We start from the raw sequence: 24276 nt of genomic DNA, 5'->3' as shown, positions 1-24276 counted from the left end.
ACCCCATGGGACACATGTGGACCCCACCCCCCCAATCCCCTCCTCCAACTGCTGCTGCTAAAGTCTCTGGACTTCCCCTGCCTCCTCCGGCTTCTGCGTCTTGCCCAGCCACTGGGAGCAGGGCACAGTTGGTGGAGCATAGAGTGGCTGAGGGAACCTGCAGCCAGAGGACTAAGAGGACTTGGGGACACTACACAGTATTGGAGCACGGGCATGATGCAGCTGGGTGGGGGGCACGCAGTGCAACGGGTTGCCTGCACCATGCCGTAATGTGTGGCCTATGTGGCACGCAGCTGTGGAGCATGTGGTCCCTGGCCACTCAGAAGTTAGACAGCCCTGATCTAGAATGAACTGTAGATGAAAAATTGAGTACCCAACATTGACTGGCATCTTGGAATCACACAACAAGCATTGTGGAGTTTGAGGAACTGGCTTCGACAATAAAAGGGAGGAGTATCTCCCTTTGTACAAGGAAGGATGGAGACTCGGTCTCACCAAAGAGCCACTCAGGAGAAATAGTCTTAAATAACCCAAGGAATCAAAAGTGTGCCACCCAGTGAAACTCTGCCTCAAATATGCAGAAGGACAGGGGAACAGAAGAGCACCCTACCACACCACCTTCCTGGTCTGCTAGATGGAAAGTCTGGACGTGGCCAAGAGGGGATTGACCAGAATGTCTTGGAACTTAGTGGGGCTATATATGACGCATGTATAAACTAAAAGATATGGGGGAAAAGAGCAGCCAGGACCTCAAATCAATTCTTGAAGAGGTGGTAGCAGAGCTGTAGCCTGGCACCCTCAAGCTAGGCATGTGACAGGGAGCATGTGGTATGGGCAGCTTCATACGCTAGGTCAGCACAGGGGGTTCTACTCAGTCTTGCCTGAAGAAGTCCAGAAGGTCTCAGATACAAGTGATGTTGGCCAGAACCGTCTTCCAGTGCTCCCAGGGTACTTCCATCACCGGTAACACCAGCTGCAGATTTTTCAACAGGGGCTCATCTAGAAGGACTGTCCCCTGGGTGACTGCATCTGCAAATTTGGATGGGTAGACCAGCCTCCAAGTCCCAAGGAGGTCATGCTAGAAATCCAGTAGCTTCCAAGGTCTCACTTAGGGAGATCTCTCAGGCAAAAGAGCTGCATGTCATATCAGAGCCCTTGGAGGTGGCAGAGGAAGGTGTGCCCCTCCAGGCACCATGCCAAATGGCTATAAAACACTAAAGCTGCTGCTGCAAGGCCTGAGGCAGAAGGTGTGGACCTGGCTGTGGATGAAAACCACTCCACGCCCTGCCTTCCCTTGAGCAAAGGGAGGCACAGGACACCTGTAGAGATCTGCTGCCATCCTGGCTAGAGAAAATGATAGCTTAGTACTACGGGCTAGCCAGGAGGTGCAGGGGCATGGGCAGGGTGTTGAACCAGCGCCAGAATATAGACAGGACAAGCTGGCTGATGACCTGAGAGGGAGAAACAGTGGATGAACCTCATCTCTGGCTTCAAGTCAGTCCCAGTTTTCAAGCAGGCAGGGGTGGCTGAGGACAGGTAGACCCCCCAAAGACGGCAGCAGGCCCGTGCTCTCCTCTAGATGGCTTGGAGCACAGGCAGGAGTAAGCCCTCCCGTCACTCATCACCAGGCTAGAGCTCTTGACCCAGTTGATCCGGACAGGAGGCCACTGAGTAGTTGGATCAGAAAGCTTCCCCTTGAACCAGATCATTTGGGTCCTGGATGGTCAGGAAGCCTTGCCTTACAGGACTGTTCATGGCACCAGCTCTGCCAGCTACTTGCACAAGAGACAGGAAGGGCTCAATGGGGATAGCAGAGTAGCTGTCCATTCTCTCCCCCACCTATGGAAACATAACCAAGAGCGTAATGTGCCAAAGCAGCACCCCCCTTTAATAAGGTAACACTATTTTGGAGTGTTTCCGCCACTTTTAGTACGTTTCAGAGGGCTTGAACATTTGTACATCTGGGTCTTTGAAATTATTTTAATTGTTAAGCCTTTCCATACCCAGTAACTCAGTCCCTATAGTTAAAGCTGTCCTATTTTGTATACACAAAATAAAATATTCACAGGAACAGCAGTAGGGAGAGATTTACTTTGTTGTGTGGTGGTCAGGGCACTTCTAACGCTTGAGAACTGTGGGTTCAAATCTCCCTGACTAGACAGAGTAGATATTTAAAAACATTTGCATCCCTGGTGAGTGTTTAGTGATCTTAACAGAGTGGAGCAATCTCCCACTCCACAGTTTTCCTGAGAAAGATCTGATCAGGGTTAAGTCCAGGAGGCGATCCCTGGCTAAGAATCCCAAAGAGAGATAGGTGCCTAATCACCCTTTGACTTTCCTACTGGCTGGCTTTGGGAGTTCCCTGTACAGTGCGCTGGCTTCTGTGAAACTTGTTCTTAGGCACCTGATGCTTTGGAGTCCAGGAGATGGCAAGGTTCAACTTGGTAATGCCTAGACCCCCTTGTGAATTTAGCCCTAGTCTCAGATCCTAAAAGTACGTAAGTGCCTAAGGAGCAACATAGGTGGAATGAAATGCAGTTGAGATTCATTTATCATCTGAGCAAGTGAGCTTTTCCTCGCAAAAGCTTGTGTCTCTGATTCAGTGTATCTATAAGGTGCATCTCTACCCTGCCTTCTACCTGACTTTTGACTCATATGGATGACTACCTCTCTCCAGTTATGAAATGTAATGCTAATAATTTTATTGGTAAATTTATATCAGTGTAAAATAATTGCATACCTCTAAGGAGACCTCCGAACTCTCGCTTAGGTACAGGCTTCTGGTATTATTCAGTCTGTATATTTGAAACATTGTGACTTTTCCCCAAGTTACGTTTTTTTTTAAGGCAATCTGTTTTTAATTGATAATGTACACCAATTACAAGATTCACTTGGAACTTATCCAGAAGTTCAAGCTTCAGTGAGAGTGTTTTAAACAATGTAAGTTTTCTTTAAAAAAAAATCAACAATGGAATCAATGTCAGATCTTCGTTTTAAGTGGCATGTTACTGCTCCATTATTGTCACGTTTTCAGTTGGGCAAACTGCCACCAACGGTCTTGAGTAGAAGTGTGACTATGCAAAATATTTTCTCCAATTTTACTGGTTTTTGGGAGCTCCCGGCATTTACTGGATACTTTCAGAATTTACAAAGAGAAACAGTTCCTGCCTCAAACTCCCAGTCTAAGGCTGGACAGACAAATCAGCAGAGGTCCAGGAGAAAAAGGATTTTTTTGTTTAGAAATCAGTAACATCCATTATTGGCAGCTTGGCACAAATGGGTTTTTCAAAGGGATTTAAGTGAAGAGGGAAGAGGCCTTGCAGAGGAGTTTAGGCAGGCTGGGTAATACAGAAGGGCTACATGAATGAAGTCACAGAGTGAACAGATACTGTGGACAAAGGATGCAGTGTGGGTAGAGAATGGGGGCAGGGGATCACATGAATCCCAACATGGGATAAATAAATGGTTGGGTGGATTTATATGGAGCCTGAAAGTCAGGGCCAGTAATTTAAATCTGATGCAATAGCAGACAGGGAGGGCTTCAAAGCAGGAGAGATACGATCAAATCAACCAGAGGGGAAGGTGATTTTAACAGGTTTGAACTCAATATATTATTAAACTAAATAAAAATCGGTGCCTCAAAATGCACTGAGCTCAAAGGGATTTCAAACCGCTTTTTCACAAATATGGCTTTTCTGAAGAGTCTGAGATATACCTAGTTCATATCTGTGTCTGGTACCTGTTATAAATGACTTTACAAGATGGAAGACATCAGCATTACAGCCAGCACTTGCCATGTTGAAACTTTAAAATATTAAACGTCTTTTATTTATTCTGCAATGTGCCATGTAGTGCACAGTGATCAGTAAAATCACGAACTCTTACAACATGTCAATAAGCAGTCAATTAAGGGCATGGAGTCAATGTGCACACGTTAAAATGTGTTAAACCCCCATGTAGATGCATTCATTCAGCTGCAAAATGTCTTTGTGCTGCTCTGCACTTATAGTTATCTTAAGCCACTTTAACCCTAAATGAGTAAGTGCACATGTAGGAGCTTGGTTGATTCTTTAGCTTTCCCAGGGTGCCTCCATGACATCTGTGATTGCTCATTTAGATACACTATAGTAACCTTCGCCAGTCAAGTGGTGATGCTCAGGGGCTTGATTCTCCTAAATCTCTGCCCTATAACTCATGTCTGTACATACAAGAAATGCAAGTCATTTCAGTGATGCAGCTTCTGTGATAAAACACTCCCATATGAAGGTTTCCCAGAATGTAATCACATCAGCAGTGACTGTCAGTAACATCACTTTCTGTGAAAACTGAGGGGCCTCATGCCTAATCTATAAAGTGATTGCAAGACTAGGCACATAAAGTTGGGCTGGCCAAGTGGCTCCACTGAATATAGCAGAAGCTAATGACTGCAGCACTTAGAGTTAGCAGTGACACTTCTCCCAATGGACAAACATATTAGTGGTGACTTCACAAGGTGGGAGGGAGAGAGAGTATGTCTGCACAGTCCTAAGTGAGTCTAACTCTGAGTTGCTTGAATTGCTACATGATCCTGCAAATGGTTATTACAGCATAACAGCGGCTGCATCCTCCAGAGCAGCACCCCTTGCCCTTTTGAAGATGATAGAAATCTACATTTGTCCATACCCTGAATATCTCTCTCTTATTCCAGCAGAGCTGTGAAAAGCAAAGGCAAGTCTGTTGCACACCTAACAATTCAGCATTGCCAAAGCATCTTGGTTATTTAAATGTCAACTTGACAGTGATTCTACATGCAGCGTACCTTTGAAGATGACTGTAAAACTGTACAAAGTCAGGTCTTGAGCTGCTTCTAAGCAACTCCTGCCTAAAAGTCTATGGTAGCACGTGTGTTACTCACTGACATGTTGCTCACCCAAAGGCAAATTCCTCAAAGTAGACTTTGAAATAACTGAAAAGCCACAACAGCCAGTGCTCTCAGCATGACTGAGTAAAAAGTGTTTTTTACAAGTGACTGTTGATTGTATTGCATAACATGATATCTTCTGTTTGCCAAAGATCTCTGAAAAAAGGAACAAAATAGATATAAAGAGTTTTTAAAGGTGTTAGAAATCTTTCTGAAGAATAATAGTTGGACTCATCTTGCCAAGTATTGAGGTCAGGCTGACTGGTCTCCAATTCCCTGGATCCTCCTCCTTCCCTTTATTAAAGATGGGCTCTGTATTTGCCCTTTGCAATTATCCAGGACCTTAGCTAACCTCCACACACTCTCAGAGAAGCTGGCTAATGGCTCTGAAGTTAGCAAGTTTCTTGCACGACGCAACAGACTCTCAACAAGATCCAAAACATGCACCGCTTCCCGCAAAGGTCTCACATTGCAACCATGAATGTCATTAGCTAATATCCCATTCCAAGTGCAAGCCTGAAATATCTACAGGAAAACAGACTACACTCAGATTTGCAACCACAACACACTGCACAAATTATCCATTTCATCCTCACCCACAGTTCAACAGCCGATACTTCCTCCAAACCATGGGTACAGCTATGGTCATAAAGACAGCTCTCCGCAGTATGCCAACTTCTTCATGAACCACCTAGAAGAGAAATTTCTGGAAAATTGCACCACCAATCCTGCCTTATACTCACGCTATATAGATTATTTTTTCATTATCTGGGCTGAACACCTGGACTTTCACCACAGGTTTAATAACAACTACCGCCCATCCATCAGATTCTCTCTGGATTACTCCTACACTAGCATCAACTTTCTAGATATCACAATCTATATCTGGGAGGGCATCCTACAAACTGCTATCTACAGGAAACCATTGTATACAGAAAAACCATGGGCTTCTGAGAACCTGGCTCTAGATCCATAGTGATCCATAGCTACCACATCTGCTCTGGAGGAGAATACGCGTGACACCCATCTTGCCAAAATGAAAATTGCCTCTACCCAGCAAGGATACTCCAGCAGAGAAATAGACTGTAACTTTGAAAGAGCCACCCCAATACCCCGCAGCAACCTACTACAATACGAAATAAAGGCCCCCACTAACCGTACATCCTTGATTGTCATCTACCATCCCATACTGGAACCAACAAAAAGGATCAAACTACAGCTTATACTTGAAAAAGGACCAGATCTCGAGGGGGAAAAAAAAGATTCCTAACCCTCTAACCTTGCTCAGCTAATGATCAGAAGTAAACTCCCTACTGATCAACAGGCACCTAATGGGATCCAGACCTGCCTTAACAATATATGCAAGACCTGTCAACACATCTGTACTGCTACAGAAAACATGCCCCACAACTGAACCATTAGAGTCCATGGATCATATAAATGTTTATCCCAAAACATGGTATACCTCATCCAGTGCCCTCAGGGTGAGACCAGACAAAAAACTACATGCCAGAGTGAATAACAACAGAAAAAGGATAAAGGATAGAGACACCAGGACACAGGTAGGAGAACACTTTACAAAGAAAAAGAAAAATCACGCCCTGTCTGATCTCACAGTTCTTATGCTCAAAGGCAATCTACCAAACAATTTTATAAGATATGCACGGGAAAAGAAATGAATTAGCCTCTTGGACATTAAGCAGCAAGAATTTAACACAATGACTTCATAGTCCATTACAATCTACTTGATACTCCCTAATCTGTGCACTTCAGAGGCGATAAGGGACCTCCCGAACAATCCTGTTCTTCCATTACCAGGTTTCTACTGTATCTCCCCTGCCTGTTTTTATCCACATCACTTTTTGTGCTATCTGCTACTTAGCTCTGCTGTGTCTGCTTCTTTCGCTGAGGCCTGAGAAAGGGTGCTGTGATACCCAAAAGCTTGCCTATTTTTATCTCAACCACGCCATTGGTTAGATATCACCCCCAAGAAAAGAAATCACCCAGAGGAATTCTTCTCTCACTCTTCTCACATATTTCCTGGACCATCATGGCAACATCATCTCAGGACTAAAAAAACTGAAGAAGTCTTGGTAGGAGTAAGTGAATTCAGCATTTTATATTAGAGGAAGTTGGTTTCACCTGGGTTATATTTTTCTGTGCCAGGTCTGCCCCTAAGAAAGTCCAAGGGACACATATGAATCACTCCAAGAATCAGGAGGTCAGTTTTGTAGTTGAATCAAATACCCGTCCCCGTATACTAGGCTGCCTGGTCATCACCTCTCTATTTTATGATGCCTGTCCCTTTGCTTCCTTTTTTAGTTAAGGTTGCCAAATAATTTGCACTGTACATCCCCACATAAAATGGTTATAAGTTTGTAAATGGGTACCTTTAAACTGGAGTTTTCTGGGCTTGATGCCAGTCTACCGTAGATGTTTTCATAAATTTCATAGATGGGTTGGAAGGGACCTCAACAGATCATTGAATCCGACCCCCTGCCTAGGAGTTTTTTTTCCTGGAAAACTGGGCAAGACCAAGTCATCCATTCCTGACCAAGCAGAATGAAAAGATATGCTCCTATCATACTAAGAAAAAAATTGCTGATTATAACTGGAGATAGAAAACAAACTTGGCTGAGAGATACCACAGGGAAGGGGAATGTGTGATCTTGCCCCAAAGGAAACATTTTGATTTGGCAGAACCATGGGGGGAAACAACGTGGAGAGCATATTAGTGCTCTTGGGTTTATGCACTGCACACTTAAAAGTGATATACTGATCATGGATCCTTAGTAGTTACATGAAACAAGTGAGCTAGCACTCAGTATGACGGGGGTCAGGGTAAAGGAGCTGAGGGTCAACAATACCAGGAGTCCAGAAGCCAAAGCCAAGAGTCACAGTACAGGCATCAGTTCAGGTCTGAGGTTTCACACTGGGGATTGAGTCAGATCCATGGTTGAGGCCAGCACAGGAATCAGGAGACGGAGTAAGCAGAAAGGGAACAACTGTTTGGTTTAGTTTTCTTTTATGATATAATTGGTGTTTCAGGGCAAATCAGCTGCAAATCATATCTATTGAGCAGAACACAGTTGGTCCAAAAATCATATTGAGCAGGCAGAACTCAGTCTTGTCCAAGGCAAGACACTCCCAAACAGCAGGACTACAAGCACTATTGCAAGAACAAGGATCCAGGGCTAGGGGAGGATTTTTATAGCCCTTCCATCAAGGGCTTATGGCTTCCATTTATTCTCTTGGGTCACATGGTCCCTCACTGGGAACCTCATGGGAAGGCCAGGCCAGGCTGGGTCTAACATCCAGCCAGTCACATGCTGGAGCAGCTATGGAAACCTGTGCCCATGAGACTAAGACCTCAGTTCAAGCCCCAGGCTCCTGCTGCTCCAGAATGGAAATAACGTGTAGAGTGAGGGAGGACAATAGATGACAGAATTAGAGGCTGTGAAGAAACTGGGGCAAGTAAGTGTGAAACTGGCCTATGGCAATCGATTATGGAAAAGCGAAGAAGCTGGGATCCAGAGTTTATTATTATTATTACAAAGACCATCAGCATGCCTGCTACACAAGGTCTTAGGGGCTTACACTAATTCCCCCTTCCAGTCTGGCTGATCTGCAGGGGGGTCGGAGGGAAAACTGCAGGCAAAGCTGGGAATCCTCCATACTTTTAAGAAAAATACCACCTTAGGTGAAGTGCAGCGAATGACTGTGCAGCCAGGTCTGCCATGCCTTTATTTTTTAGCTGAATTATATAGTCATAAGTCTAATGTATATGACTGGTTCCTGTTATACTGTTCTGAACATACATCAGGAACCAATCAATCAGTTAGACCTTTTGAACTGAAATAAACATGTAATAATATATATAATTGTGCATGTGTATGGGGGGGGGGGAGAACTATGTAATACTTTCCATTAGTGGTCTATTAAAAATGCATGCTTTCACCCCCCTTTCATGTAATAACCTGAAGGTATAAGACTCTGTAGGTTTTTCCAAGGATTTGCATTGCAATAAGGGGAGTAGGGAAATGCCTATGGATTTCCAAGCATGTTGTAAATGATTATCTAGTGTATACAATACCAAAATTGACACTTTTGCAGCTGTCATAATTTGAATCATCTCAAAAACAGCCCAGTCATCTGTGGCAGATGCTTGTTACCATATATAAAATGAGGCATATTCATTATATGGTCCATACCACTGATTCAGATGCACAGCATTTCCCCGCTATGGTACAAACAGGATCTTAGAACAATATTTAAAATTGCCATTACCTGCAAAGAGCAGTACGGTTTCTGGCAGCTTGCTGTGGGCTCTAGCCTACTTCCTCCTCTGGCACAAAGTGAGTCATGAAAATTATTCTGTATCAGGTGATTAAGCAGCTATCAGTTGCTAGTTTCACTTAAGATACTAGCTTACTTTGTACAATGCCTGCACTTGAGCCAAAGTCAATAGGCACCTAATGTTTTCCAGTCTAGGATGTTTTCTTGCCAAGTAATGCGTGCAGCAAAGGCCTTTGACTGCATAGTTAACATAACCTCCCTTGTCCACATTTTCCTTTAGCTGAAGAGTTCTAGGTTTTCTTCTGATCATTGCAATTCTGACTTTATTTGATTTACCTGGAGATGTATACAGGGTGTAGACCAACTTACCTTTTGGACCCCATCCCACTGCACTGCCCCACTCCCAGAAAGGAACCAGAAGCCAGAAGAGAGTGGGGCCTGGAGACCCCAGCTGCTGTAGCAGCAGTAGCAATGGCAGGAACAGTGACTGGGCACAGCTCATGGGCTGCATTTTGGCCCAGGCAGCCCACAGTGCCAGGTGCATAGATGTTCGGGTCAGAAGCGACCTCAATAGATCAGAGTCCAACCCCCGCATAGGACAGCCTTGGCTTGTAGCAACTTCCTTCCTTTAACATTTTAAAGATCTTGCCATTTATAATAGGGGAAGTGGCGGGGGGGGGGGGGAGGGGGAAGAGTCAAATGTACAGCTTATAGGCCAAATCCAGCCCAGAGTCCTATTTGGCGCTGGTGCTGCCCATGGGTTCAAGTTGAACTGCATGACACAGGACATGTACCACATGCAGAGCCCACTCTGGCTAGTCCAAGATCCACACTGTACATGATGCCCACCACCCAGGCAGCCCAAAATGCCATTTGTTTTTGGAATAGGGTGCCACTGAGTGTAGACTAGTTAGAAGTGTTTGGAGTGCTTTTAAAAATGGGAGTAGAATCACCTTTCTCCACCCCCCCACCCCCAGTAAGACCCAACACTTGTGCTACTTTCCTTAAACAAATTTCAAATATTTTCTTTTTCCCCCCTGCAAGTTTCTCCCCTCTACTGATTTTTTTTTCCAATTCTATATTGGTTTAAAGATTTTTATTCACATTTCCTCAAACCTGTGCACCCCTGCCACTCAATTGCCTCATAAATTTTTTTTCTAGACTTTGAAGAGACTTGAATTCTGCTACAAACTTGTCTGTGATAACAAGAGCTGCTTTAGTCTTCTGCTCCCCCCACTCAGTTCCAGCAACCACCTTTGATTCCCCAGGTTCCACTTCCTGCTTCAGTCTATTTCTTGTGCAAATTCCCTTGAGCAAAAAGTTTCTCCTTGTGCATGGCTAACAACTTAATACTCCAACCATTAGGGAGCGAGGAAGTATTTCAAAGACCTAAAAAGGGACCAGAGGCAACATGTTTGAATTATGCCAGAGTTTCAGGGTCAAATTTGGTTTTAAGTAGCCATCTTTACCAGCTCTGGCTACTTTTATCAAATCAATGCATACAGTAAAAGCCTTTAGTGTAGCATGTAGCTTAATTGCTACATAAGGGCATAGCTGATAAGGACAATAAAACCTAGGGGAGACATTTCTCTCCATAAAATGAGATTTCCACTTTATCACAGACTTGCAAGTCAGATCAGCTCCCAACTACCCTTGAAATTCAAATAAATAATAAACCCAAATCATAAATAAAAGAGCAACAATGTGCAAGAACAGGCTGTCCATAAAACTTCTTTACTAATCCAAGGGGTTTCTTCCCCAGCACTTAACGCAGTGGTTTCCAGGACATGGGTGACTGCAGCTCCAAGTGCCTTATTAGAACCCAAATCACTATCAATGGTTTCTGATTCCAAATCAAAATACAGATCCTATTGCCACTTGGATGGTGTTGCCCAGCTCCCATCTAAGTCTTTGAGGATTCCACCTTTTCAGGCAAGGAAAGACTGCCAAGTATTATGACAGGCAAAGAACAAAAACCAAAATACCATATATTCCCCCATTACTTGATGTGTGCCTTGCTTTTACAGAAGGACATTTACAGACTCCTCTTCTGTCTGCATAGCATAGCAAAGGGCCCTTGTTAAGCAAGGCAGGCCATATCAATTTCACAATCAGGTACCGCAACTTCAGAGTTTAGTCCACAGTGGAGGTTGCTTTATATGGTAGGGGGTGACATTTTTTATGGTTTCTGTCTCTGTCCCCCCAAATGTAGAGTTTGAGCTATCAATCTGTGTGTGGTTGAGACGTGTATCTGCAGAGTTAATGAGACTACTAAGTGGTTCCAATTTTAAAAAAAGTTTATTCCAAACAGCTTGGCATGATTCAGAAAAGAAATTTCCACATTTTCATTATTGCTGAAGAGGCTGTAGAGTGGCAAAGACTTGCCATTCACTTCTGTGGAATTTAATATTCCTCACCTTCATCCTCTCCTTCCACTGAGTCTGTGCCCACTTCTTCATAATCCTTCTCAAGTGCAGCCAGGTCTTCCCGAGCCTCTGAGAATTCACCTTCCTCCATTCCTTCTCCCACATACCAGTGGACAAAAGCACGTTTGGCATACATCAAGTCAAACTTGTGGTCCAGACGGGCCCATGCTTCAGCAATTGCTGTGGTGTTGCTAAGCATGCACACTGCACGCTGCACTTTGGCAAGATCTCCACCAGGTACCACTGTTGGGGGCTGGTAGTTGATACCAACCTGGAAGAGGCAGGGGAAAAAAAAAAAGGTTAGATTTCTTGCCATATTTGGCAATGACCAATTGTTTACAGATTTATCCGACAGAAGATCAAGTACAGATATCTGATTTTACCCATCCATAATCGTCCCTATAATGGTCCAATGAGCTGCATGCTCAAAACAAATGCAAATCTTCACTCCTAAAAGCACTATAACTCCCCACTAGGTACCTACACCACAGCCCTGATTTTACTAATGCAAAAATCTAACCCAATGTAAAACAAGTGAAGAGCCATTGTACAACTCAGAAAGGAAGTAGTTAGCACTTGCCTTAAAACCAGTGGGACACCAGTCGACAAACTGAATTGTGCGCTTTGTTTTGATAGCAGCAATAGCAGCATTGACATCCTTAGGAACAACATCACCACGGTACAACATACAACAGGCCATGTACTTGCCATGGCGAGGATCACACTTTACCATCTGATTGGAAGGCTCAAAGCAAGCATTAGTTATCTCAGACACAGACAGTTGCTCATGGTAGGCTTTCTCTGCTGAAATAATTGGGGAATAGGTTACTAAGGGGAAGTGGATACGTGGGTAAGGCACCAAGTTGGTCTGGAATTCAGTGAGGTCTACATTTAAGGCACCATCAAATCTCAGGGAGGCAGTAATGGAAGAGACAATCTGGCCAATGAGGCGATTGAGGTTGGTGTAGGTAGGGCGTTCAATGTCCAGGTTCCTACGGCAAATGTCATAGATGGCCTCATTATCCACCATAAAGGCACAGTCGGAATGCTCTAGAGTGGTATGGGTAGTCAGGATTGAGTTGTAGGGCTCAACAACTGCTGTTGAGACTTGTGGTGCAGGGTAGATTGCAAATTCTAACTTTGATTTTTTTCCATAGTCAACTGAAAGGCGCTCCATCAGCAGAGATGTAAAACCTGAGCCAGTGCCTCCTCCAAAGCTGTGGAAGATCAGGAAGCCTTGCAAGCCAGTGCATTGGTCAGACTGAAAGAAAGAATATTTAAAATGTGAACACAGTAACTGAACACTAGAATCTAAAATTTAAATAAATAAACCGGCCCTTTACTGTGAATCATTTTCTATGATATCTACCTCCTTCACTTCAACAGTATTTCCCTAAAATCCATTTCATACCTTTTTGTTCAGTAAATACACAGTTGGAAGTTGTGGCATCATTTATTTTTACACGCACATACTATTTGACATTCTACATCTGTCCCAAAATGTCGGTATTGTCCTATGTTCCAGTGCTAAATTGAGATTATGCAGGTTTAAATTCAGGGAATTTAACGTCACATTAAATTCATGAAAATTAATGTCAAGCTGGGCTTTTTAAAAGCAAAGAGTTCAACTTCTTCACCACTCAGAAAGCTCAAGTTCTGTACCAAGTGTTATGCACACATTATGCACTCCTGCCAGGAGATGGCACTATTCTATATTGTGGTCATTTCCTGTTGCTATCCATTTTGTTTGAGAAGCATGTATGTAAATACAGAAGAGATGGTTGCCCTGTTGCAACCTCTCCAAGCCAGTTCAAACGGGAAGCCCCCTGCAGTAGGCAAAAGCTAGTATTTCACTCCAGAAATGGAGGAATACGACCTGCTCAGATATGAAGGACTGAGGACTCTCAATAGTTTAAGAGAAAGGAAAAACCTTGTCAAAATTGGAGTGTATGTAACCAGCTGTAACAGTCTAAAAATATAAAGAGACTTTTCTGGTATCTCATCCCTAGTTTAGGATTCAAAATTTAGAGCAAACTTCCTCTGACCTTCAAAGAGCAACCGGGGGGGGGAGTGGGGGGGTGGGGAAGATACTACTTTTAACTTCTTCTTCCCCCCAGCCCCAACTACAGCACTGGAGGCCAAATCCTCCTATTGCCTTTATGCACTGATCAAAACCATTCTGTATCTAGGCTGCATGCAAAGCACATTCTTGCTGCTTGATACTTCGCTTCTTCTCAGTTTGCCACAAGGTTTATAGCCTAAGGAAGTCTCAGACCCTTGTTTTTCTGTTACCATAAGAAATTGGAAACTAAATTAAAAGAGGAATAAAATATTCAAATATGATCTGAATTCAAATTGCACAAAAACAAACCATTCTGGAACAAAGTAAAGTTCCTTGATTAAAATTTCTGAAGTAACCTCAGCCAGGAACTGATCCTCTTCCAATAATAAACATGGAAATTGGACACTATTGACAGGACTGCATCCTTGGTATTTGTAGGTTTAAAAATCAAATGTTAGGATAAAAGCTTGTGTGTTTAACATAAGCAGTTTAGACAATTTGAGAGGGCTCACTTGGATTGCATGTAAGAACCATGATCAGCTACTTCCATTTTTAATCAGTAACATACACACCTGATCAACTCAGATAACTGAACAGACCTGTACAGCTTTCCTTACCATGCAACAGGGTGCAGAACTGAACTGAGCCCCAAATGTCCCATGAAAGCTTAATTAGAGTATTCTGATCGTGGCACTCTAATGTTTTTCTCTAGCTGAATCTCACAAGGTAGCGGGGCACATGTTTTTGGCAGGTGTTCCACAAATTAGTCTTGTATCCTCTGCATACTACTCCAATCCCCTTCCCCTGCCTGATCTGCTGCTCTGCTTTCTGCTCCTTGTCCTATATGCTACTATGCCTCTTGCTCCCTTCCTGATCTGTCACAGGCCACAGAGGCTGCCCTGGGCACTTGTGATGTGCATGCTACAGGTTAGCTATCCCCATTTGAATGAACAGCCACCATCATAGAAAGACTTACCAACTTCCTGATGCGCTCTAGGACCAGGTCAATTATCTCTTTCCCTACAGTATAATGACCACGAGCATAATTATTTGCAGCATCCTCTTTACCAGATATCAGCTGCTCAGGGTGGAAAAGTTGTTTGTATGTCCCACCCCGCACTTCATCTGTGAAAAAAACCAAACATTGTGCAAATTAATTACAGTAAGTTTTGCATGCTGTTTGAAGATCCTGGCCTAAGACAAAACTAAACACTCAAATCTATGTCTAGACCTCAGTAATATACATCTTAATTTTAAAAAGGCACCCACGGTTCCCACCAGGTTGTGTTGGATTACTGGGTGTTTAATTGCTAGGAAAAATTGAGTCATTTATGTACCTTACTGAATATCTGCATGTCCAGAGTCAAATGCCAATTTAGTTTTCTGGCTTTTGAACCACTCTAGCAGATCACAGAAGCAAGACATTGGCTGCTGTGGTTCCCCTGCTTTACTTGTGCCAGGTCTGTGCTGCATCAGGGTCAATCAAAATTTTATGAAGAGGTTTAAACAATGGATTTCTATAGTATTGTTTGGAAAAGGATGATCCTACCTCAGGAAGGTGGCTGAACTAGATAACTTGTGGAGGTGCCACCTAGCCCTGCTCCTCTATGATTCTTCCCTGTGATTAAAATACGAGCTACAGAAACAGAATGTGTATTTTATAAGTTCCCTATGCCAAGCACCAGTTATCCAGAATGTAAAGATCAAGTGCGTCTAAAATTTTGCTTAATTTGTAATGACAATTTGTAATAACAATTATCCATGAATGACCAGAAAGGAACAGGGAAAGAAACAGGTGGTGCAGCAGGACACATGGTAGAGTGGAGGAGGACACCAGGTAGCACAGTACAGGACCGTGTGTTCACAGCATACATTCCCCAGCCACTTAGAAGTTAGCCAGCCCTGCCTTAAGCAACAGACTTAAGAGAACCTAGAATTTCTTTAAGGCATAGATGTGTAGTCTCTGGAAAGCTAATGCAAAAGAACTGGTACAGCCTGTAGAAGAACTATGATTAGGAGGCAGAAAACATGAAAAAATAAAGAGACAAAGGGGACAGAATAAAACAGTGTATTTGGGGCAACAAGAAAGGATGGAAGTGGTTTTAGGAAGAGTCTGCACGTGAACCACAGTGAACAGCATATGAAAGTTGCTGATGTGCTAGAAAGGACACTGGGGGTAATCTACTAAAGGGAACCCCAAAGCAAACAAGAGTTAACTTTTCTAGCTGGTAGTTTTGTTAGAAGCCAATGGTTTAGTATTAAGTGCACTTCCGGTTACACAGATATGGAATATAAATTCTTTTCGTAGAGCATAAGGAGAATTTGATGGACAAAAAAAAGCTGCCTTGAGGGTTCAGAAGGCACGGTATATATACAGTAATCTGAAAAGGCTGATCTAGCCTGTAGGAAACAATGTGAGAATCTAAAGATCCAAGTACGTGTCTGGCTCCTTAGATGCATCTGCTGGGCGTCCATTACTTGGCATCTAACCCTAAAACCCTTCTGTATGGCAAAGTTCTTCTCAATTTTAGGATGCGTGTTACTTGTTAGAGGCTAAGAGAAAACAGAGTGTTTCCTGGGTCACTTGCAAAAAGCATCAGTTACAGACACTGACTAGGCTTTGCCTAAAGATATTTTAAGTGCTTTTACAATATTTGTACCATACCAGAAATAGAGGTAAACTGAACCTTCAAACACCATTCCAGCTGATCTGTTAGTTCAATCCACACTGCTGATTTTACTTACCTATCACTGCAGGTTCAAGATCCACAAACACTGCACGGGGGACATGCTTTCCTGCACCAGTCTCACTGAAGAAGGTGTTAAATGAGTCATCACCACCTCCAATGGTTTTATCACTTGGCATGGTGCCATTGGGCTGAATCCCATGTTCCAGGCAGTAGAGTTCCCAGCATGCATTGCCAATCTGCACACCAGCTTGACCCACGTGGACTGAGATGCACTCACGCTGTGCAATGGGAAAGAAAAAAAAAAGAAAAAGAAAATGAAGAATTTTTGGCAGGAACAGTAGCTTCCTTGTCTAGCAAAATGTTTGATACAAACTGCCTGAAACTACCATGCTGCAAAATTATTAAAGACAGCACCCATAACATTGGCCCCATTGTGCTGGGGGTTAGCGTGGCTGGCACAAAATTCAACTGAACACAAAAGCTTCCTTCAAGTCATCATCTCCTTTCACCTAGAAAAAAACAACTTTGGACAACATCCAGTAATACTTTATAAGCTCATTCTTCTCTTCGTTGTTAGTGTCCTCAGAGACCTGGAAGCATGAAGTTTGTCAATTTTCCCTCTCCCTGGCTGAGGACCACCTCCCTCCCCGTCACAAAAAAATTAAACAGCTGCTTTGAACATGCGTCTTAGGGCAGTGGCAGTAGGCCCACCTCGGCTCACCCAGGACACCAGCTCAGCTTCAGGAGTGGGTTGGTTAAAGCCAGCAGAGGGAGCACACTTTACAGGAGTCATAATACTGGACCATACTATGTTTTTATTAGTACGTGAAGGCAGAAAAAGCTTTTGTCATTCATCTTGAAGGTGTACAACCCCCAGCTCCTTCTCTTTATGTTGCACATGCTGAAGGAGTAATTTATGCATTCTGCTAGGCATGTGACTTATACATTCATTCCCATGTGCTGGATACAGAAGTACAGAACTTCAGAACTAACACAAATGACTGACCCCTGCACTCATTTATAAAAATCTAACTGCAAATAAGGGTCTCTCTTCCAATAACTGTTTAACACTGTTCTAGATCCGAAAATTCTTCCAAGTATCTGCTGCAGCCAAGCCAGGCAACAATATTCTCAGGAAATGGATCCCAGTGTAGAGCGGATGGGCTTCAGTGTCAAGTTCTGTAGCATATCCTGGCTCCCATGTTATGTTCAAACTTCAAGGAAATTGGCTTTACATATTCAAAGCACCATTACAAATAAAACAAACAGAAAAAGAGCCACCAAAACCCCCAAATGTCTATTCTTACCCAAAACTGGAAGCCAGGACTTTATAGATGGGTAAACTGAAGCAGAGGTCAAGGGATTTGTTTGCAGTTTCACAGAAAATTAGGGTTGAAGGGACCTCAGGAGGTCACATCTAATCCAACCCCCTGCTCAAAGCAGGACCAGACCCAACTAGATCATCCCAGTCAAGGCTTTGTCTACCTGGGTTTTAAAAACCTCCAAGGATGGAGATGCTACCACCTCTCTAGGTAACCTGTTCCAGGGCTTCACTACTCTCCTAGTGAGAAAGTTTTCCCCAATATCTGACCTAAACTTCTCTTGCTCCAACTTGAAACCATTGCTCCTTGTTTCACTTGCAGTAGCAATCCAGGGGATATCTTTTTTCAGCAGACTGAAAGGCACTTCAGAAATGGCCTAAACACCAAGGTGAACACTTCCCACAAGCCTCTATCAACACTGGTTTCAAGCTGTGGGTGCTCAGCATTGATTCTTGCCCATGTTCCCCTTGCACTTTCAAAACTGAAGTACTGAAAGAAAAAAAAATGAAAGAAATAAATCCTTCCTAACCACACAGGAAAGAGGAGCACTGGGGATACATTACCCATAGTACATGTCCACAGTCTCAACCCTGTCTCCTGCCTAAATGAGCTTTACAGGGAAATCACAACACTACGTCTCTCTTTTCAGGCCTGGATAGGACATGTTGACATCAGTGTACTCAATCTTGACACCAGAGTAAAGGAGCAGATCGATCCAACTCCTACATTCATTTAACTTCAACTAATCAAATCATTATTCCTGAGAAAATCGGGGAGAAACTGCACTCATGACTATTAGTAGCTTACCAAGGGTAACTCCACCATATAAACCAGCCATAAAACTGCTTTACACTGTATGTACAATGTTTTTTTTTTTTATGGCCAGTCTGCCATTTTATAGCACCTTGAAAATGGCTGCACATGTAACACCCTTTTCATTTATACCACTGGTAACATATCAATCACTGCATAAGCTACCAGTGTAGAGGGGGACTTGGCTGCCTTCAGTCAGCCACTCCTTAAATTTTGCTGACCCCTGACCTACCCTATTCCCTTCACCACAAGGGTTTCAGAAGAAACAGTGCCATCTCATGCTCTGCACAGTAATTGCAGGGGTCTACACATTTCATACTGCCAGCTGGAGTCAGTTTTAGGAACAAGCAACCAAGGCAGGAGCCCAAGGACATCCGCAAGGGAAGTTAGGTCACGTGTAACCAGCCACAAAAAATATAAAATTGTAGACGGGGAGCACTGCATGCCACCTTTTCCCAAGCAAATTAACAAAAGTAATTCGATGTGGGGACAAGGGGGGAAGAACCAGCCCACACCTTTGCCTCTGTCCCAGGGCCACCCTGAGCACCAGTCCAATACTGGTCCTGCTGCCAAACGCTAGCACTCAAAAGTCCAGTGCTAAAAATGACGAACTTTCATACGTTAACAAAACACCGGGTTTCTCAGCGGGTGCCTTTCAGCTCTGAGCCTTTGCAGGGGGCAGTTTTTTTTAAAGCTATCCAGGACGTCACTGCACATTACAACATCACTCACGGAGAGGAACCAGCTTCTCTAAATCCATGGAGAAACACCTGCAACTCATTTCCAAGAGGAAGCAGCTTTGGCAGTTTTCCTAATCGTTACCAAAAAAAACCCCTACAAGCTGCTTAGCAGCATAGATGGGGAGGAGGGGAAAAAAAGAAAAAGAAAAAAGAGATGAGACTCGCTCGCCTAAAACAGCAGCACGGCCAAGACCGCACGGGCAGAAATGTTACATCTGCTGCGTCTTAACAATATTGGACATTGGCTCTCAACTTTTTATCGGGACGGAAAGCTGGACTTGCTCGCCCCGAGGAGGTGCCGCTGGGTTAGCGTCCACCGGCCCCGGGCAGAGCTTCTTAAGCTGGAGAAAGACGGGAGATGTTACACAGGGCGATGCACCGCCGCCTCCTTCCCAAGGCCCTCGAGCCGCCGGGACAGGCCCGGCCCGAGGGAAGCTCCGCGCCGGGCCCGCCGCGAGCGTCAGGCGCCATGATCGCGCGGGCGGGGCGCCACCATTTTGCAGCGAGGCAGCGGGCGACCGCCCGCACCCCTCCCCCCGCTGCCGCCTCACCATGGCTCCGCCGAGGCCCAGGTAACACAGGACGCGCAACGAGTCCAAGTCTCACCGCCAAAGCGCGGCCGCTTCCTGCGCGCCGCTTATATAGGACGCCGGGCCCTGTCTTCCTATTGGCCGGGGTCGGCAGGGATGCCCCGCCCCCTTCCCCATTGGTTGCCGGATGCCCTGGCCGCGCGCGGCCTCGCTCGCCATTGGGCTACGTCCGCCGCTGGATGTGCCCGGCGCTCGCCATTGGGCGGCCGGTATGAATTTGTGTCGCCCGCTCCCGCCATTGGAGCGTTTGTGCTGCGGGGGCACGGGAGGGGGGAGCTGGGCTGGGCGGAAATGGGTGGGGGATGGGACAGCTGAGGCCCTGCTTGCCCTGCGGTAGAGACCAAAACCGCCTCGGGGCCTCGTCTGGCACAACGAGTGACACGGACAGGAAGCATGTCACGCGGGGTCGAGTCACACCGTGTACACGACCAACGTGTGTGTATTATACATGCACACTTTATATATACGTGTGTGTGTGTCTAGAGAGCAGGCCGGGGAGGGGGAGGAGCCTCCGTGCCCCTGTGTCATGTCCCCCACCATTATGGCGCCAGGTTGCCTTCTTCGCACTCTGATTGGCTGGTTGTCAGCCAATCAGAGCACAAATAAAGCATGACACCAGACAGACAAACAGACGTAGGCTTTTATAATGTTAGAAAGTGAGTGAGTGAAGTGGGTAGTACTCCCTCTGGATTCGGGGATTCGAATCGCTGTCCCAATTCGATTTGGCCCAGTCAGCCAGGCCAGGCCCATTCCCTGACCTTCTCCCAGCCTGGAAATGGCTGCCTCAGCTCCTGCCTCTTTGGGGAAAAAAAAGCCTCGGCTTACCGGGTGCTGCTAGGTGGGGGGCAATCCCCACTGCCCCCCACTGCTCTATGAGCCATCCCAACCCCCCCTTGCTCCCCGAGGCCCCCCATGGGTGCCTGCCCAGGCCAGCTCTGGCTCTTTAAGGAAAAATAAAAACCAAGACAACCCCCAGACTCACTGCTACTGCCGGCGGGTGGCGATCCCCACTGCCCCCCGCTACCCTGCGCCAGGTGAGGGGCTCTACATGAGCCCCCAAGGCTGCTGCAGGAGCAGTGAGTCCCTGGGCTTTTCTTGATTTTTTTTTTTCTTAAAGGGCTGGAGCTGGCCCGGGTGGGAGACCCATGGGGGAGCAGGGGAGGGCTGGGGGGGCTCATGGTAGAGCCCCCCATGCAGCATGGGGCAGTGGGGGGAAGCAGGGATTGCTGCCCGCCCAGCAGCACCCACTGAAAACCAGGGCTTTTTTTTAAAGTACTAAGCTGGGGCGGGCAGGGGCAGTCATGGCGGGGCTAGGGGAGCGGGCGGGGGTCGTAGGGGCTGGCAGGGGTCCCCCCATGGTCCCCTCCCCCCTCTCCCACCCCTAGTACTTACCAGCTCAGAGTCAGGTGGAGCTCCCTGCTGCAGCCACCAGGGACTGCCCAAATCATCAAAGCTCTCCAAATCTTTTCCGAAGATTTGGAGACCTTTGAATCGATTTGGACTTTTAAATCGGTCCCCCGATTCCATTCGGATTCAGAGATTCGGCCACCGAATCAGGCTGAATCTCCTCTGAATCGAATCACCACTTGAAGCTTTGCACAGCCTTAATACATATGTGTCTGTGTGTGTATACACACATATGCATATACATACATACATACATATGGATATCTCTAGAGTGATCTATGCCCCCCTTCAATACCCTCCCTGGCATCCACCATTTATTGGGTTAGAGGTGCTAAAGAAAACTTCTCCAACCATTCTGTTCAATAGCCATTAATAAATCTATTGGCTGTGAACATATCCAGTCTCTTTTTGAACCATCATGGGTGGTAGGTTTGAGCACGCTGCTCTGGCCTGCAGTCAGTGATGCAGTAAACACTTGGGGAGCTTCTGCCAGAGGAGGCAAGAGGTAGGGGTGCATCCAACTGAGAGCTCGAGTCTTGCAGGACAGATTATCAAAAGCTTTCATGAGAAGCACTGCGTCTGAAGTGAAGCTTGTGGATGCCTCCCCTCCTGGTGGTGATTTTATGAGGTTTTTAGTGATTACAGTATTTGCCAAATCAGTCACAACAGGTATTTAAAGCAGCCTTGAGCAATAAGATTGTTATCCTTTCTGAATAGAGCCATTCTCTTTCATATAAAGCAAACCTCTCAGAAAAGGGTTTCATCCATAAGCAGAGAGAGGGTTTGTTAAGTGTTCCCTTGGCTGGCTGGCTGTACGAGAGGGTGGGGCTTACATTACTTTAAAAATCCTTAGCAAGAGTGATTGATCAACAATGTTAGCTATTAAGGTTCTGGAGGGCATTTCTAGAACAGATTAGAACTACATTAAAGTAAAACTGCAGAGGGAAAATGGCATTTCCCCTTTCTATTTATCTGTGATAGAAAAGAGGGCTGACTGCGTCAGCATGGAAGGTATTTTTGTCGTAGGGGTATTTATTTTATACACACATATACATACATACATACATACATATATATATATAAATACATGTATGATGTGTATAGATATGTACCCATACATACATACATACATACATACGGACAGACCACGTTTTAAGTTCATCCTTTTTCACAGAAGACTTTATAGGAAATAGGAGAACAGGTTTATATGATGACGGCTACCAAGCAACAGAAAATGCATCACTTGGGAAAGTGGAAGGATTATAAGTTGGACACTTTTAAATTCTGGGGGTTTTTTTTGTCAATACCAATATTTTTTTAAATTTCTCTTGTAGGGACATGCTGACTGTGAACAATTTGCCTTTTTACCTTCTCTAGCATAAGACAGATAAACTGAGCCCTGTTAGTTTCCCTCTACTATACAGGACCACAGATCATCCATGAATACCTGCCTTTCTAATCCTCCCACTCCTCTGCCACACACTGCTATTTTCAACATCCCTTTTGAAATGGGAATATGAGAACTGACTGAACACACTCTTCCACTGGGAACCCACCTGCTATACATGGAATAACATCCCCACCATAAAACTACTCCATGTCCCCCTTTATGTGTACAAGGCTTGTGTTAGCCCTTTTAAATATATTTTCACTGAACAGTTAGCCACCTGATTAGGACTTGGATCTGGGTACCTGGGTTGACTTTGCCTCGGCATTAGCAGCCACACTGCAAAGCTCTACTTGGAATTGCTCTGTAAGCAAGGCTTGCTATGTGGACTTCAAGGGCACATTCCACTGTTCTTTGTGCTACACACAGCTGAGCCCTTGCATAACCTTGGAGGAGCCTAAATTCCTTCAACACCTACATTTTCACCAGAAAAGTCCCCTAAGCACTAACATTTCTGCAGGTGGGCATGGGTACAATTTCTTGTCTTGGCAATGCTGATCTGTTCAGCGATTAGCTCGCACTTGAACCTTTGCAGGATTCAAAAACTATGGGTGCCCCTATATTTATTTTGGCTGTGGAGCTCCATCCAGTTGACATACTGGGTGTAAAACCCCCATTTAAACCACAGCCAGGAAGAACTACAATTCCCTATGCCTTTTAACCAATGTGGAGCACTTCGCTAAGATGTAGGAAATGTGGGTTTAAATTCCCTCTTTGCCTGAACTGGAACAAGGGCTTAAACCAAGGTCACCTAGCTCTCAGGAGAATGCCTACCCAGCATCTCTCTCTCTCCTGTTGAAGCAATTCTATTTTGCTTACATAATCAAATATTCAGTGAAGCAAGTACTGCAACCAGTCTCTCATCTGTTTGGGGAACAACAAACAGCTGGGATGTACACAATCTCTGTATCCCAATTAATGTTATATAAGGGGTGTGAAACTCAGCCAGCCCCATAGATTGGATGAGCAGCGTGGGGCTGGTCTGCAAATCAGATTGAACCCGTACACTGGCCTTGCGTGTCCTGAGGCCAGAGTGGGCACTATTGTGGTCCTACTCCAACCATTCCATGGCTATGCTGCAGGCTGGTTGGTGCTGGTCAAGCCCACCTCATCCTGCCTGTCTTGGTCACCTCCTCTACATGCGCTGAAGGTAAAAGAGCCAGTGCTCCTCACACCCCTGCTCACACCAGGGGTCCTGCCCCTGGAACCCCAGTGGGGATTGCAAGCCAGGTGATGTCTTGTCTACCTCGTGCACTGCCAGGTTATGGATCCAGCCTGTCATGCAACCTGGGAAGCAGGAGCTGAACACAGGCAGCTAGCAGCCTGCAGCATCTAAACCTGAACCTGTTTAGCCTCCACAAGAGAAGGTTAAGGGGGGACCTTGTGGCCTGCTACAAACTGGTCAGGGGGGATCAGCAGGTATTGGGGGAGTCCCTGTTCCCCCGTGCGCTGCCAGGAGTGACCAGGAATAACGGTCACAAGCTGGCGGAGGGTAGGTTTAGATTAGATATTAGGAGGCGCTACTTCACAGTCAGGGCGGCTAGGGTCTGGAACCGGCTTCCAGGGGAAGTGGTGCAGGCTCC

General features: G+C 45.2%; 1 protein-coding gene across 1 annotated transcript; it reads right to left on the bottom strand.

Moving 5' to 3' along the window:
• Window positions 1-11475: 11475 nt before the first annotated feature.
• On the bottom strand, window positions 11476-19953 carry LOC149853936 (tubulin alpha chain, testis-specific-like). The gene is made up of 5 exons (XM_090025399.1): window positions 19801-19953; window positions 16430-16652; window positions 14661-14809; window positions 12203-12883; window positions 11476-11893 (listed from the first exon to the last, which is right to left on the bottom strand). Exons 1-5 carry the CDS (start codon window positions 19801-19803, stop codon window positions 11600-11602), a joined length of 1350 nt encoding a protein of 449 aa, XP_089881525.1. The 5' UTR covers window positions 19804-19953; the 3' UTR covers window positions 11476-11599.
• Between the last annotated feature and the right edge of the window lie 4323 nt (window positions 19954-24276).

Source organism: Crocodylus siamensis, chromosome 13 (assembly GCF_052110815.1).
Source record: "Crocodylus siamensis isolate JL-2025a chromosome 13, ASM5211081v1, whole genome shotgun sequence".
Lineage (NCBI taxonomy): Eukaryota > Metazoa > Chordata > Crocodylia > Crocodylidae > Crocodylus > Crocodylus siamensis.
The sequence above is the reverse complement of the archived record's forward strand: the minus strand, read 5'-3'. Positions and strand labels throughout refer to the sequence as shown.

Bases quoted from the DNA above. Each gene is read 5' to 3' on its own strand.
- LOC149853936 (XM_090025399.1), bottom strand. The intron at 14,810-16,429 runs GTAAGTAAAATC...TTTTTTTCACAG, and splicing joins TCTTGAACCTGCAGTGATAG to ATGAAGTGCGGGGTGGGACA. The intron at 12,884-14,660 runs GTAAGTCTTTCT...TCTTTCTTTCAG, and splicing joins TAGAGCGCATCAGGAAGTTG to TCTGACCAATGCACTGGCTT.